This window comes from Chelonia mydas, chromosome 5, assembly GCF_015237465.2.
Source record: "Chelonia mydas isolate rCheMyd1 chromosome 5, rCheMyd1.pri.v2, whole genome shotgun sequence".
NCBI lineage: Eukaryota > Metazoa > Chordata > Testudines > Cheloniidae > Chelonia > Chelonia mydas.
The window spans coordinates 125,905,894-125,923,685 of NC_051245.2; the positions used below are offsets into that span (position 1 = coordinate 125,905,894).

Sequence of the window (17,792 nt, forward strand, 5' to 3'; positions counted from 1 at the left end):
ACTTACTACTCGATTTTAAGGCTTAATGCTCTGATTTCAACGGGACTACTCCTGGTATTAAGTACTGTGCCTGGAAATAAATGTTTGTATGAAAGAGATACAACTCCACCTATAGAATAAGAGAATATGCTATCCAGAGTGGCTTAGGTGGAAGTTTATATGCTCAGCTAAAGAGCATAAAAATAAAGACATTTCTATGAACCTTCATATGTGCTATCTAAATAGTCCAATACTGAATGTCTTTGATTTCCTACTTTTTTTTAAACCATGTGTCTTTGGTATATATTTAACTAAATTTACCACTTTAGTATTGTATTTTCTTTAGTCTCACCTATTTCTTTTGAAATTATTTTGATTTGTAAGGATAAGGCCTTTTCCTGTAGCCATATTGTAAGGCCTAAGGCCTTTGTCTGCAGCCATATTAGGAGGGCAGCAGCCATGAGCTAAGCAGCAAAAAGCCACATCCTCACATTCCATCTAAACTACATTAAAACAATGTAATATTGGACTATTAAGAAGGCGATCCTGTCCTAACAGTACCCACCATCATCAGATAAAGAAACGGATCTTAAGGTGGTTAAAGAAAACGTAGTTTGATAGCATTCTGTCTGGCAAAGCAATCGCTTACCAATAGTTGTGGTTGTAAAAACCTCATTTCCTTATTGTTTTGTCTTTATGGTCCCCACTTCTCTATTCTTTGTCTGCATGATCTCTGTCTGATTCTTTGATTGTTTCTGTTACATAATTAATTTTGCTAGGTGTAAATCAATTAAGGTAGTGGGGTAGAATTGGTTAGAGAATTGTTACAATATGTTAAGATTGGTTAGTAAAATTTTAGTAAAACAATTGATTAAGGTATGGCTAAGCAGGACTCAAGTTTCACTATATAAACTGGGGTCCAAAAGGAAGTTCTTGGGAACCAACTCCAGGACACAGCCCCAAGATCAGCTGCCAGACCTCAACACCGTGCCAACCATACCATGCAGAAACTGGAGTCCCCCAGATGACCTGATCCTAACTGGCCATCAAGAAAAGTTCATCTGCCTTATTGGGAGTGGTGATCATTGTATGTTTAGCATGTGCATTCTGTTTTGGGAATGTTAATAAATAGAGGTTTAGTAGGATATTACTGCGTAAGGCTCTTTCACTGGTAAAAGACCCCGCAAACCTGCAGAGTGCAAGGTTATGCCCTGAGCCCACGGAAGGGTAAGGGTGGGTGCCTAATTAACAGGGTTACACCTTGAGCCCTAGGAACTGGGTAAAGGTGGGTGACCCTAGACAGTGAGAGTAACATAGAATTTTGTGCGGGTAACAGATTACATTAACCATTAAACTGATTGATAATGTTGGGGAAAATAAATAGCTTCTAAAATATTTTCCACCTTGCATTATTCAGTAAGATTCTCCATCTCTTAACGTCTTCAAATCAAGACTGGATGTCTTTCTGGAAGATGTTTTAGTCAGACAAGTTACTGGGCTCAATACAGAGGTGACAAAGTGAAATTCTATGGCCTGTGTTATACAGGAGGCCACACTAGATAATCTAATGGTTCTTTCTGGCCTTGAAATATACTAATCTATAAAGCAATCATGTTTTTTTTCTAACGAACCAAGTCTTTAGTACTTCAGTCCCTTCAGCTCCAGTTCAATAATTCACCCATTAGAGAATGAACTATTGGTTTTAGTTTTATTTAAGGTTTTGTAACGTCTTAACTGGGAAAAAAAACAACAGAACCTGGAAGTAAAATTGCAATGTCCTCCTAACACTCACAGAGACAGAATAAACATGTAACAATATACTAAATATACGATACCTGATCTGGATGTATCTTTGTGTGGGCCACAGGCAAAATCTGAAATTAGAAAATCTCATTATTGGATGGAATATATAAGCCTCTCATTCTACATCATATGAAATGATATAATGACTCGCAAGATGAGTGTTTTACTGACTGCTGATGGAATACATATATTTATTTCCTGCAAAGTAGGGATAAAGCTCACTTGTCTTCATAAAGCAACTATTACTTAGATTTGTTGATGTGAAAAAAATTTGCATAACTTTTAAGTTGCTTGCTTTAATTCCAATACTTCAGGTTTCAATGAAGTCTCATATGTCTCTCTAAAAGTGGTAAGGTTTGAAATGGATGTGATGTCTAAGACATTTAAGTGGCTACTAAAATTCAGGGTGGTGTCATTATTTTAACCAATTCTACTTCCAGTGAAATGTAAAACATTTTGTATTAATACAAACGTTTTTTAAAAAAATTAAAACTGAATACCACAGCACTTTAAATCCAAATGCCTATAAGCACTATTGGTATTTAAAAATTCCAATACTGGTATTAATTTTGCAACACCATGAACTGACCTGATGTGTTGCTTTCTATCTCTAACAGAAAGACAATAATACAAAAAGTTGGAAGTTATTTGTGTTATAAAAAGAAAAGAAGCACTTGTGGCACCTTAGAGACTAACCAATTTATTTGAGCATAAGCTTTCGTGAGCTACAGCTCACTTCATCGGATGCATACTGTGGAAAGTGTAGAAGATCTTTTTATACACACAAAGCATGAAAAAATACCTCCTCCCACCCCACTCTCCTGCTGGTAATAGCTTATCTAAAGTGATCACTATCCTTACAATGTGTATGATAATCAAGTTGGGCCATTTCCAGCACAAATCCAGGTCCCCCCTCCACCCCCAAACCTACTCTCCTGCTGGTAATAGCTTATCTAAAGTGACCACTCTCCTTACAATGTGTATGATAATCAAGGTGGGCCATTTCCAGCACAAATCCAGGGTTTAACAAGAACGTCTGGGGGGGCGGTAGGAAAAAACAAGCGGAAATAGGTTATCTTGCATAATGACTTAGCCACTCCCAATCTCTATTCAAGCCTAAGTTAATTGTATCCAATTTGCAAATGAATTCCAATTCAACAGTCTCTCGCTGGAGTCTGCTTTTGAAGTTTTTTTGTTGTAATATCGCAACTTTCATGTCTGTAATCGCGTGACCAGAGAGATTGAAGCGTTCTCCGACTGGTTTATGAATGTTATAATTCTTGACATCTGATTTGTGTCCATTTATTCTTTTACGTAGAGACTGTCCAGTTTGACCAATGTACATGGCAGAGGGGCATTGCTGGCACATGATGGCATATATCACATTGGTGGATGTGCAGGTGAACGAGCCTCTGATAGTGTGGCTGATGTTATTAGGCCCTGTGATGGTGTCCCCTGAATAGATATGTGGGCAGAGTTGGCATCGGGCTTTGTTGCAAGGATAGGTTCCTGGGTTAGTGGTTCTGTTGTGTGGTATGTGGTTGCTGATGAGTATTTGCTTCAGGTTGGGGGGCTGTCTGTAGGCAAGGACTGGCCTGTCTCCCAAGATTTGTGAGAGTGTTGGGTCATCCTTCAGGATAGGTTGTAGATCCTTAATAATGCGTTGGAGGGGTTTTAGTTGGGGGCTGAAGGTGACGGCTAGTGGCGTTCTGTTATTTTCTTTGTTAGGCCTGTCCTGTAGTAGGTGACTTCTGGGAATTCTTCGGGCTCTATCAATCTGTTTCTTCACTTCCGCAGGTGGGTATTGTAGTTGTAAGAATGCTTGATAGAGATCTTGTAGGTGTTTGTCTCTGTCTGAGGGGTTGGAGCAAATGCGGTTGTATCGCAGAGCTTGGCTGTAGACAATGGATCGTGTGGTGTGGTCAGGGTGAAAGCTGGAGGCATGTAGGTAAGAATAGCGGTCAGTAGGTTTCCAATATAGGGTGGTGTTTATGTGACCATCGTTTATTAGCACTGTAGCGTCCAGGAAGTGGATCTCTTGTGTGGATTGGACCAGGCTGAGGTTGATGGGATGGAAATTGTTGAAATCATGGTGGAATTCCTCAAGGGCTTCTTTTCCATGGGTCCAGATGATGAAGATGTCATCAATATAGCGCAAGTAGAGTAGGGGCGTTAGGGGACGAGAGCTGAGGAAGCGTTGTTCTAAGTCAGCCATAAAAATGTTGGCATACTGTGGGGCCATGCGGGTACCCATAGCAGTGCCGCTGATTTGAAACCTACTGACCGCTATTCTTACCTACATGCCTCCAGCTTTCACCCTGTTTAGATAAGCTATTACCAGGAGAGTAGGTTGCGGGGGGGGGGGGGGGGGGGAGAAAACCTGGATTTGTGCTGGAAATGGCCCAACTTGATTATCATACACATTGTAAGGAGAGTGATCACTTTAGATAAGCTATTACCAGCAGGAGAGTGGGGTGGGGGGAGGTATTTTTTCATGCTTTGTGTGTATAAAAAGATCTTCTACACTTTCCACAGTATGCATCCGATGAAGTGAGCTGTAGCTCACGAAAGCTTATGCTCAAATAAATTGGTTAGTCTCCCAGGTGCCACAAGTACTCCTTTTCTTTTTGCGAATACAGACTAACACGGCTGTTACTCTGAAATTTGTACTATAGTGGCACCTGCTCAGCATTCTCATAAAGAAGTAATGGAAAACAGTAGTCTTGGTTCACAAAATGAGAAAAGAAGGTGTTTACTTAATTCTGTTGTTCTAATCGCCTGGTCATTACAGACCCCATCTTCACTCTATGTCCTAGATATTTATATACATGGAAGTCACCTGATGGTGTGACAAAGAACCAAATTGACTATGTAATGATAAAGTGATGCTGGAGATCGAGTCTCCAATGGACAAAGACTTTCCTGACTGCAAGTCAGACCATCAACTGTTAGCTTCAAACATAAAATTAAAACTTAAAAAGATAGGATTTTCATTAGGTCCCCTGCATTTGGGCTTGACCAGAATCAACAAAAATGATCCAACTTCTGTCCAGAATGGTTTTGAGGCATTGGCACAAGTGGAAGAGGAGAACAACCCCAACAAACTCTAGAATAAAATGAAAACTATTATGCTCAAAACTATCAAAGTACACATTCCAAAAAGTCAACATTGGAGCACACCATTGTTAACAAAGAAGGTGTTTGAGCTGGTGGAAAAACAACGCATAGTAAAAGAAAATAGGTTGAAAAGGAAAGAACATAGGAGAAAATACAAGGAACTGAGCAGAAAGATTCAAAGGCAGACTAGACAAGACAAGAGGAAATATATAAGGGCAAAATGTATGGAATATGAGAACTGTTAAAAAAAGTAATAATAAAAAAGGTATGTTCACAGTGGTCAGACTTCTTACCAAAATATCTTCCCTGCACACATAGCAAAAGATCATGATGACAGAGTCCTCTCTCAGGGTAATGGCATTAAATACAGGTGGAAAGACTACTGTACCAAACTGAATGCCTCACCAGAGCCACTATAATGCAGGACAACAGAAAAGCATTTGATACTGTCCAATATGACAGTCTTTGGAAGACACTGGCAGGCATGGGAGCGTAAAGCATCTTACTGAATTTACTGAAAGTTTCCACTACCACCAACAGACCACAGTGGAGTAGGCAAGAATGAGTGGTTTTCCACCGAGACAAGTATGTATTTTTGTCTCCAAGCCTCTTTAACATATATGCAGAATTTATTACAAGGGAAGCCTTGGATGGTTTTGACAAATTGGAAGGAGCTGGGATTTGCATTGGCAGACTCCTCTTAACCAACCTCAGATATGAAAGAGACACAACACTCTCTACTACAACCACTGATGCAATGCAACAACTGTTGGATTCTATGAAAACAGTTGGTGAGGAATATGGACTATTCCTGAATGCGATGAAAACACAAAGCATGTACGTTGACATGATTACCAAAAATGGGATGCAACCGAACACCACAATAATGGACAAACTCTAGAGTAGGTAGATGAATATAATAACCTGGAATCACAACCAAGGAGACTGCTCCAGAAAAATCAGAAGCCTAGGGATGGCTCGCTCATTTACATCCTCCCTTAAGAAAGCATGGAAAAACTGTGGCATCTTGGGATGTGCCAAGGTGCGACTGATGAAAAGCCTAATATGTTTCCATATAGATTTATGGATGGGAATGATGGGAAATTAATGCTGCTGACAAGAAGAAAATTGAAACTTTTGAAATGTGGTGCTGGTGAAAGCTCTTGCCTATCCCCTGGACTGCTTTGCCACAGGAACACTGGATGTCTATGCACTAGACCATGCTAGGTAACATTCTGCACATATATGGGTGACTTTTATCTTCAAAGTTCCGTATAGACAATCAACCATTATGTCCAGTCTCCCCGAGCACGGTGATACCTGGGCACCTTTCCTAAGCAGTGTCCTGCAGAGATTTTGAAAAGAAGCTGAAACAACCAAGTGACAATCAACCAACAAAGGATGGGTAAGCTTGGGCTACTGGAAATTACGTATTTTCCTAATTGTATTACACATATATATGTAACTTGCTTACAGGTTGGTGTCTCTCCCTCACTCCTGTTGCCTTAAAATATAATCACTTTGGGGCAGAGTGCGGCTGCCTGTATATCTGAACAGCACTCAGCACAATGGGGCTCCAATCCTGACAGCAGCCTCTGGGTGCTAATGCAATAAAAATAATACACTGTGAAGAGCTTCGGGCCTCTTTTTGCTCTAAACCCACACCTGGACAGTGGCTTAAATAGGGACACTATTCAAGATGCTCCTTCCTAGAGAACAATGGAGAGGGTGAAAAGTGGGTGGTTGGGGGGGGATAAGGGATGGGGGACTCAAGGTGGAGTGGGGATAGATAAGGGCATGATGGGGCAGTGAAACAGGGTGAGGGTCCAAGGGGGTGAGGCCAAATAAGAGAAAGGATTCCAGGAGATAGGGGCTCAAAGGGGAGCAAAGGGGTGGGAACAAAGAGGGGGCGAAGGTAGTCTGCAGGGGTGGGAGCAAAGGGGAGCAGATGCTGGGGGCATTTGGGGCACTCTGGGGGGTGGGGCAGGGACACTCTAGGAGAAGGGGCAGAGGAGTCAGGTAGTGGGGACACTCCAGGGGTGCGGAGTAGGGGTTGGAGCTAGGACACTTCGGGGGTTAGGTGGAGGGAGGACTTGGGACAGTCTCTGGGAGAGGAGGCAGAGGGAGGTGGAGACGGGGGCACTCAGGGGGGTGGAAGGAGGGTGGGTGCACTCCTAGAGAGGACAGAAGGGGCAGGGCACTCCAGGGGGATGGAGGGTACTCCAGGGGGTGGGGGACAGAGGCATTCCAAGTGGGGGGGTCTGTGTAGCAGTGTGGGGCACTCTGAGACCGGGGCTGTGGCGGGCGGTGAGGCACTCCAAGAGGGAAGTCAGGGAAGGAGGTGGTGGTGGGCACTCCAGGGGGTGGAGGTGGGGGGGGTAGGGGCACTCTGGGGGGTGGAGGCAGAAGGGGGTCAGGGCAGGCAGGGGGCACTCTGGTGGGTAGAGGCAGAGGGGGGCATGGGCACTCTGGGAGGGCGGGTGGTGGGTCACTCTGGGAGGACGGGCGGTTGGAAGGGGGTGGGGCCGGGGGTCACTCTGGGAGGGCAGGTGGTGGCGGTGGTGGGTCACTCTAGGCGTACGGGGGGGACGATTGGAAAGGGGTGGGGCCGGGGGTCAGTCTGGGAGGACGGGCGGTTGGAAGGGGGTGGGGCCGGCGGTCACTCTGAGAGGGCGGGTGGTGGCGGTGGGTCACTCTGGGCAGACGGGCGGTTGGAAGGGGGTGGGGCCGGGGGTCACTCTGAGAGGGCGGGTGGTGGCGGTGGGTCACTCTGGGCAGACGGGCGGTTGGAAGGGGGTGGGGCCGGGGGTCACTCTGAGAGGGCGGGTGGTGGCGGTGGGTCACTCTGGGCAGACGGGCGGTTGGAAGGGGGTGGGGCCGGGGGTCACTCTGAGAGGGCGGGTGGTGGCGGTGGGTCACTCTGGGCAGACGGGCGGTTGGAAGGGGGTGGGGCCGGGGGTCACTCTGGGCGCACGGGAGGCGGTTGGAAAGGGGTGGGGCCGGGGGTCACTCTGGGAGGGCGGGTGCTGGTGGCGGTGGGTCACTCTGGGCGCACGGGAGGCGGTTGGAAGGGGGTGGGTCGGGGGGTCACTCTGGGAGGGCGGTTGGAAGCGGTCACTCTGGGCGTACGGGCGGGTGGAAGGGGGTGGGGCCGGCGGTCACTCTAGGCAACGGCGCGGGGGGGGCTTCCCCAGGGCAGAGCTCGGCGCCGCGCGGGCCCAGGCCGCACTCACGCACCATGACGGTGGCGATGATGGAGAGCAGCGCGTCGCTATAGGCCAGGAGCCGGGTGGAGGCCTGGGTGCTGCCCAGCTCCCCGCTGTGCCGCGGGGGCCCCGGCGCCGCCTCCCCCTCTGCCTGGGGCCGCAGCGCGGACATGTGGGCACCCGGCGCAGTCGCGTCCTGCCGCCAGCGGGAGAGGGGAGGACTGGGGGTGGGGGAGGGGAGTGATATAAGCCCGGCCCCTAACGGCTGAAGGACCGCCTCCCCCTCCCGCGGGCCACGCGCAGAGCGTGGGCAAGGGAAGGGGCGAGAGGTGGGTTCGGTCAGAGCTGGGCCGGTACAGGTAGAGCTGAATCTCGGGAGGGTGGGGGATGAAACAGGCAGAGCTGGGTCTCGGGGGGGGGGTCTGAGGGGTGGAGTGGGGGATGGAAGAGGCAGAGGGGAGTCTGAGGGGTCAGAGCAGGCAGAGCTGGGTCTCTGGGGGGTGGAACAGGCAGAGGTGGGCCTCAGGGGTCTGTAAAAGCATAGCGGGATCTATGGGGGTTTCTGAGAGGTTCTGCATGGGGGTTGTCTTCCCTTAGGGGATGCTTCATCTTTCACATGTCTGTGAACATCTGTGTCAGTAGTCCTGAGGTTGCTGTTTCTGTCAGTATCTGGGTCCACCCAGCATCACTCACTGGAATGTTCCTGTGTGAATGGAGTTTGCCCTGTGGCCAACCTCCAAGCATTCCAAAACCATGAGCCACCCAAATCAGAAGAAGTTTAAAGAATAATAATACATTTTGGAGTCTTCTGATTTTTCAATGTTTAGGGTACAGACAAGTACCTTTTTGGGAAAAAAAATCCCCACACCCAAAGAGGAAAACACTTTATTTAAATGAAAGAAGACATTCTCAGGTATTGACTCCAGGAGCTGGAGCATTTTTCATGAGACATGCAACACAATTTCGGCAAATTTCATGAGACATGCAACACAATGGCAAGAGTTGGCAAATACTGCTTGAGTGCTGAGTGTGCTTGGCCTTGCATGGGACATAGAAGATGCAGGCCACACCTTGCAAAACATCTGTTCAGATCAGAAAGATTTTCTCACAGGGTGAGATGCATTCTAATACTGCATCACAGACCTCCTCCCTTCACAACCATCCTAGCAACTTCAAATGTTTGCATGGAAAGGTTGACATTAATAGTGTTGTATATTTAGGTGTTGCTAGTTCAGTTTGACAGCTGGAAACTTGGGGAGCGAGCACCATGTGACAGGTCAGCTCTGGGGACTGCTAGCAAGGGATCTGTGATCCACTGAGCACAGTTTGGAAACTACTAGTCTAAAGAAATAATAACCATGCAAAGCACCTCAGGACTAGAGGATGGATAAATTGTACTGCTGTAGCAGCATTTCTAGGTGTGTTAACTATAAGAATTAATGTATAATAGCACTTCAGATGGCAGGTGTATGCATGCATGTTACTCCAATGTGTGTTAGTTGGTCTCAGTTGTAATTTAAGTGTGGGATACCAGGGATTGTTATAGTCTTCATGAGGGGAAAGACTGTAAAAAAATCTCACGGATGTGCACAAAGCAGTCTCTCTCATCACCATTATACATTTTTGCTCAGTCACAATATCAGCTTGTTATATGTATAATAGACCACAATACTCTTGTGTAGAGAGATGGAGGAAGGACAATCACATATCTACAAGGAGAGAAGGTGGCACCATTAGCTGGAGGACATAGGGTACGGAAATTTCTCAAAGAAGAGAAGCACATCACTCATCTCAAGGTGAGGAGGAGGAGCAGCAAGAAGTGGGGCAATGCACACTTCAGGTAGCCACTTAGATGATTCTTCTGTTATAATTTGACATAATTAAACATGGCTTAAAATGAAAACAAATGTCAAACTTTGGAATTACTTTGTGCAGCCTAAAATGCCTCTGGCATTGTTTTTGGTGTTTTGAAATGCTTCAACTCCCAAAAGTAGCTGCTTTGCAATAGGTGTGATAACCAGTAAGCTGGGGTGAGGAGTATTGCAGATCATAATCAATAGCTTACTTAAGTAATTTATTTTAGGGGCACTCACCACCATCAAAGCTTCCTGCAGCTAATACTTAAATTGTAAAGTCTTATGAGTTTCCTGTGTAAGCAAATGAGCCTGAGTAAACATTTAAGTAGCTTCACAGAGTTCCTTCTCTATTCTAAATTGGAAAGGCTGGAGGCTAAGCTAGGCAAGTGGGGAATGAGTTGGTTAATACTTCAGCTGGAGTTTACACTGAAGTTTCAATTAGCACTGGCCAGAGTGAGCAGCTCTAAAACAACTCTGGTTAATACTTCAGTATTTTAAAACTAATATGTATGCTGCAAAAAAGCACCTCACATGCATGCCATATTTCATATCACTGTTTGCTTTTTTTTTTTTGCATTGGACCATGAACATGTCAGTTTCACTTGGGCATTCAGTTAGTTTCCAGTCAATTTCACTTGAACACTTGTGCACTAGAACAGTGCTGCAAAGCTTGTGCTTTAAACACTATAGGATAATGTATGAATGTTAACAAAAAAAGTGGGAACTTTAAAAAAATGTAATACTTTTAAAATCCTACATTTGGGACCAATTTGACACTGACAGTGTCCTTTAATCCTTTTCTAGAAAATCCAGTCTCTGAATATTGGATTAACAAAAGGCTTCTCAAAGGGGGAGTGAAGATATATAGGAATTGAAGCTTACTGTCTGCCCCTTGACTGATCACACAGGAGTGAAACCGCACTGGGTTAAGACTGATCAGTTGGAGATGTTCATTGGTATAGTATTAAAGATTTTATTAAGTTGTTTCCAGGACAACTTGCTCTGTTTGCTCCATGGAAATAGTAAAGACTCATGCACCTGCAAAGGCTGGACTAGATGCCTTTTCTTGCAGTACTGGAAGACACTTCAGGTAAATTAACCATCAATTCTGATGAGTGAGCAAGTGTCCTCATCAGTTTTCCAAACCAACCTGTTACCTGAAGTAAAGAAGTCAAAAGGAATTCTGCAGTTGGATGTGTACTGTATCATAGACTATCAGGGGTGGAAGGGACCTCAGAAGGTCATCTAGTCCAACCCCCTGCTCAAAGCAGGACCAATCCCCAATTTTTGCCCCAGATCCCTAAATGGCCCCCTCACAGATTGAGCTCACAACGGTGGGTTTAGCAGGCCAATGCTCAAACCACTGAGCTATCCCGCCCCCCTCTAGATATGCCCTGTAGATATTCCTGAGCCTGTAGGGGAAGATTTTGCAAAGCATAGCCTCTGCATACATGAAGTATGTTAGAAGTCTCTAAAATTCAATAATACAAAATAGTGAATAGATGCACCATGGTCAGGTTAATAGTCCCATGGTATACAGACCCTTTCAGGGTAATCCTAAAGGCCAGCGCAACCCTGCTCCAAGTTCTGACCGGTACTGAGAGTTCTAGTTCCTAGAGATCAGGAGACAGAGCAAGCAAGGCCTGTTGGGAAGGGGGACAGGTTATAAGTCGGGGTGGGAAAACTTTTTGGCCTGAGGGCCGCATCGGGTTTTGGAAATTGTATGGAGGGCCGGTTAGGGGAGGGGGTCGTGTCCCGGCCCCCACCTCCTATCAGCCCCCCCGCCCCGGAACTCCAGCCCTATCCAACCTGCCCTGTTCCCTGACAGCCCCTACGGGACCCCTGCCCCATCCACACACCCCCGCTCCCTGTCCCCTGACTGCCCCCGTACCTCCTCCCTTAACTGCCCCCCACCGCCCCATCCAACCCACCGTTCTCCTTCCTGACTGCCCTACTGGGAACCGCCTCCCTATCCAACCCCCCCTGCTCCGTGACCCTTTACCGCACCGCCTGGAGCACCGGTGGCTCGTGGCGCTACAGCCGCGCCACCTGGCTGGAGCCAGGCCACGCCTCCGCCGCCACCACGCAGCACAGAGCACCGGGTCAGGCTGGGCTCTGGAGCTGCGCTGCCCCAGGAGCTCACAGCCCCCCGGCCCAGAGCATTGCGCCCGCTGCGAGGTGAGGCTGCGGGGGAGGAGGGACAGCAAGGGAGGGACTGGGGGCGAGCCTCCCGGGGCAGAAGCTCAGGGGCTGGGCCGGATGTGGCCCGCAGGCCGTAGTTTGCCCAACTCTGTTATAAGTGAAGCCTATTGCATAGAACAGAGAGACAGCCAGGGGGAGCAGTGTGCCTGGGAATTTCTTCAGTCCTCTAGGCCCTAGGGAAGAGAGCTGGGAAAGAAGCCAGGGATGTCCAGAGGCCTAGAAAAGGCCAAAGACTAGGGATGCAGCTGGGACTCTCACTTTGAAGGAGTGTCTCCTTTAGCGGTAAAGCAGTAGTTTCTTAACATTGTGTCAGAAATAAGAAGTTATGCACATAACTAGCCTAGTGAATAGTTCGTTCTTATATATTGTCTTTATTCTCCCTCCCATTGTTCCCCTGGTTGCATCTTTCTTTTGAATTAGAATGTCAACTCTGCTTTGTATGGTGTGCAGTAGGGTCCAGTCCTGACTGGGAGTCTTTGGGATGGCCATAATACTGGTAATATATTTAAACTTTTTGTTATGGTGTGCTGGAGTAGAATTTTTATAATTGGATGAGTTGGGGGGTACCATGAGACTTGTTCATATGGTGTTGCAGGTTTATGTAAATGGCCGTAGCTCTTGTAAGCCTGTGTTTAACTCTTGTGTAGCATGTAATATGTGGCTCTTTGTAGTGAAAAATTATATGTTAGTGTTCTACAAGACTGGAAAGTGGTCACTTGAATACAATTATAAGCTGTTTTAAAACTATATATATTTCTGCAAATTTTATGTCTCAGAATTGCGGCTGGGGTAGTGTAAGCTGAGTAGAATAAAACACAAATACTATCTAAAGGCACTTATTTTGGGGGGAAGTTGAAAACTGGGTTTATGTTTGGGGAAATAGCTTCAACCATAAGTATGGAATAGTTCTAATCTGAGAAATGAGAGTATAAAAAGGTGCATTTTCAGTGCTGCATCTGTGGATTCAGTCATAACTATTCTATTTAATGCACATAAGATCAGACAACTTTTTACTCCTGCAAAACACAGTTCTAGCAAAATGAAGTGGATTCTTATCTGGTTGGTTTATCAGCAGAATTAAATTCTGTAAGCACCATTACCTGTGCAATCACACTATCTTCATTATTTCTTTGCCACCCCACTTAAAGCTATATGGTTACACAGGTATTACTGAAGGCAACATTTTCTCTGCAGAATCTGTTGCTGGTAGTGATGGATGAAGAAAATAATCTTTTACTTCATTAGACTGAGCTTGCAGAGCTGAACTGGAGAACAGGTATCAACTGAGCTAAGGTGAGACAGAAATTACTGAGACAAACATAGAATAGGGTTGCCAGGTGTCCGGTTTTCAACCGGAACGCCTGGTCGAAAAGGGACCCTGGTGGCTCCAGTAAGCATCCCCAAAATGTTTGGCCACCCCCTCCCACACCTCAACTCCCTGCCCCAGCCCAGAGCCCCTTTCTGCACCCCGAACCCCTCATTTCTGGCCCCACCCCGGAGCCTGCACCCCCAGTTAGAGCCCTCACCCCGCCCTGCACTCTAACCCCCTGCCCCAGTCCAGTGAAAGTGAGTGAGCATGGGGGAGAGTGAGCCATTGCGGGAGGGGGAGTGTAGTGGGTGGGGCCTTGGGGAAGGGGCAGGAAAGGGGCAGGGCCTGGGAAGGGGTGGGGTTAGGAAGTTCGGTTTTGTGTGATGAGAAAGTTGCCAACCCTAACAGAACCATTTCTACAGTAATTTCTCAGAATAGAACCTTCCTTCAAACAAGTGTAAAAGTCTGCTGCTGTCCAGTACTCCCTCTTGTGGCCAGGGAGGGACAGTGCCTGCTTGGTTTTTTAATACCTCCTTCGTGGGGTCTGGTTTACTAGGTCTTTTTACAGAGCACAAACCAGTTTTTAGTTCACTCCCACTCTGGGTCCATACAAGAGACCAAGTAGGCTTCCTTTCCCCATGTTCATGAGACCCTAGCCCTCCTCCCACAGCTGGGCTATACTTCAGCCTGTCCCTTTCTCTCTTGAAACCAGGAATCCCCATCTCTCCTCCTGGGAGTTGGGTGTAATTCAGGTCAGCTGTAGGGCCTCAGACAGCTTCTCCTCCCATTGACTCTTTTCTCCCAGTCAATCCTTTTGCTTTTAGACTAGAAGGATTCAGCAAGCAAACTTTCTCCTGCTATTGTCTCCACTACTATGAGGGAGGAGGTAGTATATCTGCTGATCCCCTTCCAAATGCTCATCCCAGTTGGCTGCGAGAGATGCTGATCCCCTTCCAAATGCTCATCCCAATATGCCTTAGGTACATCAGGCATCCCAAACCATTGAAGAGCCATGCCCCAGACAGGGGGGGATTGAATGAACCCTCGGCCCTCCTATCATCAAGGGGACAGACTACCCCATCACACTTGGAAAACAGAGGAGAGAGGACCTGTGGCAAAGATTCAATTACATTTGTTTTTTTTTTTATAAAGTGCTCTTGGACTTAGCTCAGCTCTTAAATGATGTGATAAATATTGGCAGAATATGCATGACTTGAGCTGGAACAGGTGCAGGCCTCTGGACTGGAGCTGAAAATGTAATTGTTGAAGACAAAAAAAGGGACTTTGGTTTGGTGTAGGTATAGCTGCATTGTGTAGCTACATCTAAAGTTAACATAGCTGAATTGTTTCCAGTCTAAAAAGTCTGCCAGTTGCTTATATAACACTCAGACTTTCACCTATCAAAATACTGCTTTTTGTGACTGGTCCCCAAATAGAAAGTTGTATTTTTTTTTTTTAAACTTGAGCAAGAAAAAGTTCAACTGTTCTTCAGCAGGAAAAAGGGATGGGGAAAAGATCTTGCTATTAAGCAAAATATTTTTTTTAAAAATCACCTGGTTGCAGATGTGTCTTGTGGTATGGTGACAATCCACTTGAATTTTTGTAATTTATAATACTTTCAACATACTTAACACATACACTGGTTTTTAATCATAAGGTAGCAGGGATGTACTAGTAATAATTTCCCAGTGCTGTATTAATGCAGTATATGTCTCCATAGCGGAAGCAGTGGAGCATGAACTGAAGGTGTGTATGGAATGAGGTAAAGCTTCATGAAATGGAGTGCATCATAATGTGTATTTACAAAGTTTTGAGTGCTTCACTATGTAAACATTTCTTTACCTATTTGTATGCAATGCTATCTTGACAAGGCTGATTTCCCCACTCTGGCACTTTGAGTGCAGAAGGTGGGGGCCCGCAAGGATTCTAAAAACGAATACTGGCCACTCCAGGCTGGTATGAAACTCCCAAGGTTACAGCTTTTCTCTGACCTTGGATGGGTAGATGCTGCCACCACCCAAATGCAAAAAATCCCCTTCGGACCCAGGAAGGCGCATTTGGGAATTCCTCCCTGTGGGGTACCCTCAAGCCCTTTCACCCTCCGTTCGGGAAAGAGCTGAGAAAGAAAATAAAGGAAATCAGCTGTTGCCACCAGCTAATTAAACAACATATGCACAAACCTCTTAGGACACAAATATCCCAATCCTGTTCTTAAAAAGGGTAAATTTTATTAAAAAAACAAAAAGAAAGAAAATACATCTGGAACTTAGGCTATTGCTAGATTTAGAAAGAGCAAATGTAATAATTAAGCATCAAGAATGGTTTTCTTGAGGTCCAGCTTAAAGGTTACAAGCAAAAAAAAGCATTTGGGGGTTAGCACAGAGGAGTCCACAAGCCTTACAGAAATAAAAGAGATAAACCTAAATCGCATCTTTCTAGACATTTCTTGCTCTACTTACATATCTGGGATTTCAAACTGAGTAGTTTTTAGGTATGATCTGGTAATTTTCATACCTGGTTCACAGCTTTTTACAGCATAGCTTCAGCCCTGTTTTTGGTCTGTCCCCTCTCTCCAGAGAACAACAACAGACAGACAAAGGGAAAGTTTTTTTTCCCAATTTTAAAAAGTTCTAGCACTCCCATTGGCTCTTTTGGTCAGGTGCCCACTCCCTTCCTTTTACCTATGGGCTTTTTTAACCCTTTACAGGTAAAGCAAGTAGAGAATAGCTACTAACAGGGATTTTGTAGATAACTGGCTGGCTGGGTGTCCATAAAAGGGAGCTATCCCCTCTCCTTCATTTCTCACATATCTAGAAGTATTTAAACTGAGACTGGTTTAAATTCTTAACCTGGATCCAAGCTAAGGCCCTGATGGTGCAAATGCTAACACACAGAACAGGTCTGTTGCTGTGAGGAGGTACGAAGTGGCACTGCCTCCCCAGTTGTCTCTCTCTGCCTCCCCAGACAAAAATCCCAATAATGAGATGGGGGAAAAGGGGGTTCAGAAAAACTCTGCAGTTCCTTCGTAGCACAGGGAGCTGTGATGCCTCTTCTGCTTTTAGCCACTGATAGCAGCTTCCTCTGCCGCTCCCTTGTTGGCTGTACATATCCCAGCGGTACTTCCAGCCTAGCAAAGAGGTCTGTGGTATGCTTGCAGGGGAGATTGCATTGGAGGAAAGAGACCTCCCATGAAAATGGAGAGGCCTCATTATAAAGAGTGTAGAGACATCACCTCACCTCAAAGTAGGGTAGAAGAATAGGGACAGAGTCTGGGAGAATTGTAAAGATGAAAACATGGTGGGGAGAGACGCAAGTAAGCCAATGAGGTAGGTGATCAATCAATCAAAGGGAGTGAAAAGGAATGGGGGCAAAGAGACCCAAATTGGGGAGAGGATATTGGCATGGACCCTTCAACACGTGTCTGGTGTTTGCCAAATCTTGTTGTGTTAAAATGCTAAGTGGTAAGCTAAAATGTCTTAATTTTAAATCTTTCAGACCTTTTTTTGTCCTCTTCAAAGTTTCCTGTACTTCTCCACCTTTGGGTTGGCTGTCTATGGGCCTACATGTAAGTAACTTATGTGAGTAGCCTTATTGAGGTCAATAGGAACACTCTTACCTGTTAACTTATGTGTGTGGGTATGTCTACACTACAAAATTAGGTCGATTTTATAGAAGTCGATTTTTAGAAATTGATTTTATACAGTCAATTGCGTATGTCCATACTAAGCGCATTAAGTCAGCAGAGTGCGTCCTCACTACCGTGGCTAGCATCCACTTACGGAGCGGTGCAGTGTGGGTAGCTATCCCACAGTTCCCGCAGTCTCCACCGCCCATTGGAATTCTGGGTTAAGCTCCCAATGCCTGATGGGGCAAAAATATTGTCGCGGGTGGTTTTGGGTACATTTCATCAGTCGCCCCTTCCTCCATGAAAGCAATGGCAGACAATTGTTTCACGCCTTTTTTCCATGCAGATGCCATACCATGGCAAGCATGGAGCCTGCTCAGCTCAGCTCACCATCACCACTGCTGTTGTGTCCTGGGTGCTGCTGTCAGCAGACGGTGCAGTACTACTGCTAACTGTCATCATCCACCGCTTCCGCTGCAGCTCTACTCTCCTGCTCTTGTAAATGAGCTCAGTCTCAATAGCAAATTTCTCCATGTTGTCATCATCCACTGCTTCCGCTGCAACTCTGCTCTCCTGGTGCCATGAATCCACCTCGCAGGTCCTCTTGTCGTGTATAAATATCTATTCTCGTGGCATCCTTCGTCATCCACCACTTCTGCTGCAACTCTGCTCTCCCGCAGATGCCATACCACGGC

The 17,792-nt window shown here is 46.0% G+C and overlaps 1 protein-coding gene and 1 long non-coding RNA gene across 7 annotated transcripts in view; one reads left to right on the forward strand and one right to left on the reverse strand.

Moving 5' to 3' along the window:
• Positions 1–8,277, reverse strand: part of TMEM175 (transmembrane protein 175) — a 46,011-nt gene extending 37,734 nt beyond the window's left edge. For 2 of the 4 annotated variants that reach the window (XM_043546354.1, XM_037902262.2), the window contains exons 1-2: positions 8,137–8,277; positions 1,815–1,853 (exon numbers count right to left, since the gene is read on the reverse strand). In XM_043546354.1, coding sequence (XP_043402289.1) covers positions 1,815–1,853; positions 8,137–8,277 — 180 coding nt within the window. Of the gene's footprint in view, positions 1–1,814; positions 1,854–5,823; positions 5,842–8,136 lie in introns of those variants that run through there. The other 2 variants (XM_037902266.2, XM_043546355.1) reach the window with 2 other exon arrangements.
• A 41-nt stretch (positions 8,278–8,318) lies between these two features.
• LOC114021041 lies at positions 8,319–17,493 on the forward strand. Of its 3 annotated transcripts, XR_006290831.1 has the most exons (6): positions 8,319–8,434; positions 9,788–9,901; positions 10,766–13,456; positions 15,193–15,234; positions 16,968–17,037; positions 17,444–17,493. It is a non-coding gene; the product is annotated as an uncharacterized LOC114021041 (long non-coding RNA). The 3 variants fall into 3 exon arrangements; XR_005225864.2 differs by lacking the exons at positions 16,968–17,037; positions 17,444–17,493 and having other exon boundaries at positions 10,766–15,704; XR_005225862.2 differs by lacking the exons at positions 15,193–15,234; positions 16,968–17,037; positions 17,444–17,493 and having other exon boundaries at positions 8,394–8,464; positions 10,766–13,679.
• Positions 17,494–17,792: the final 299 nt, after the last annotated feature.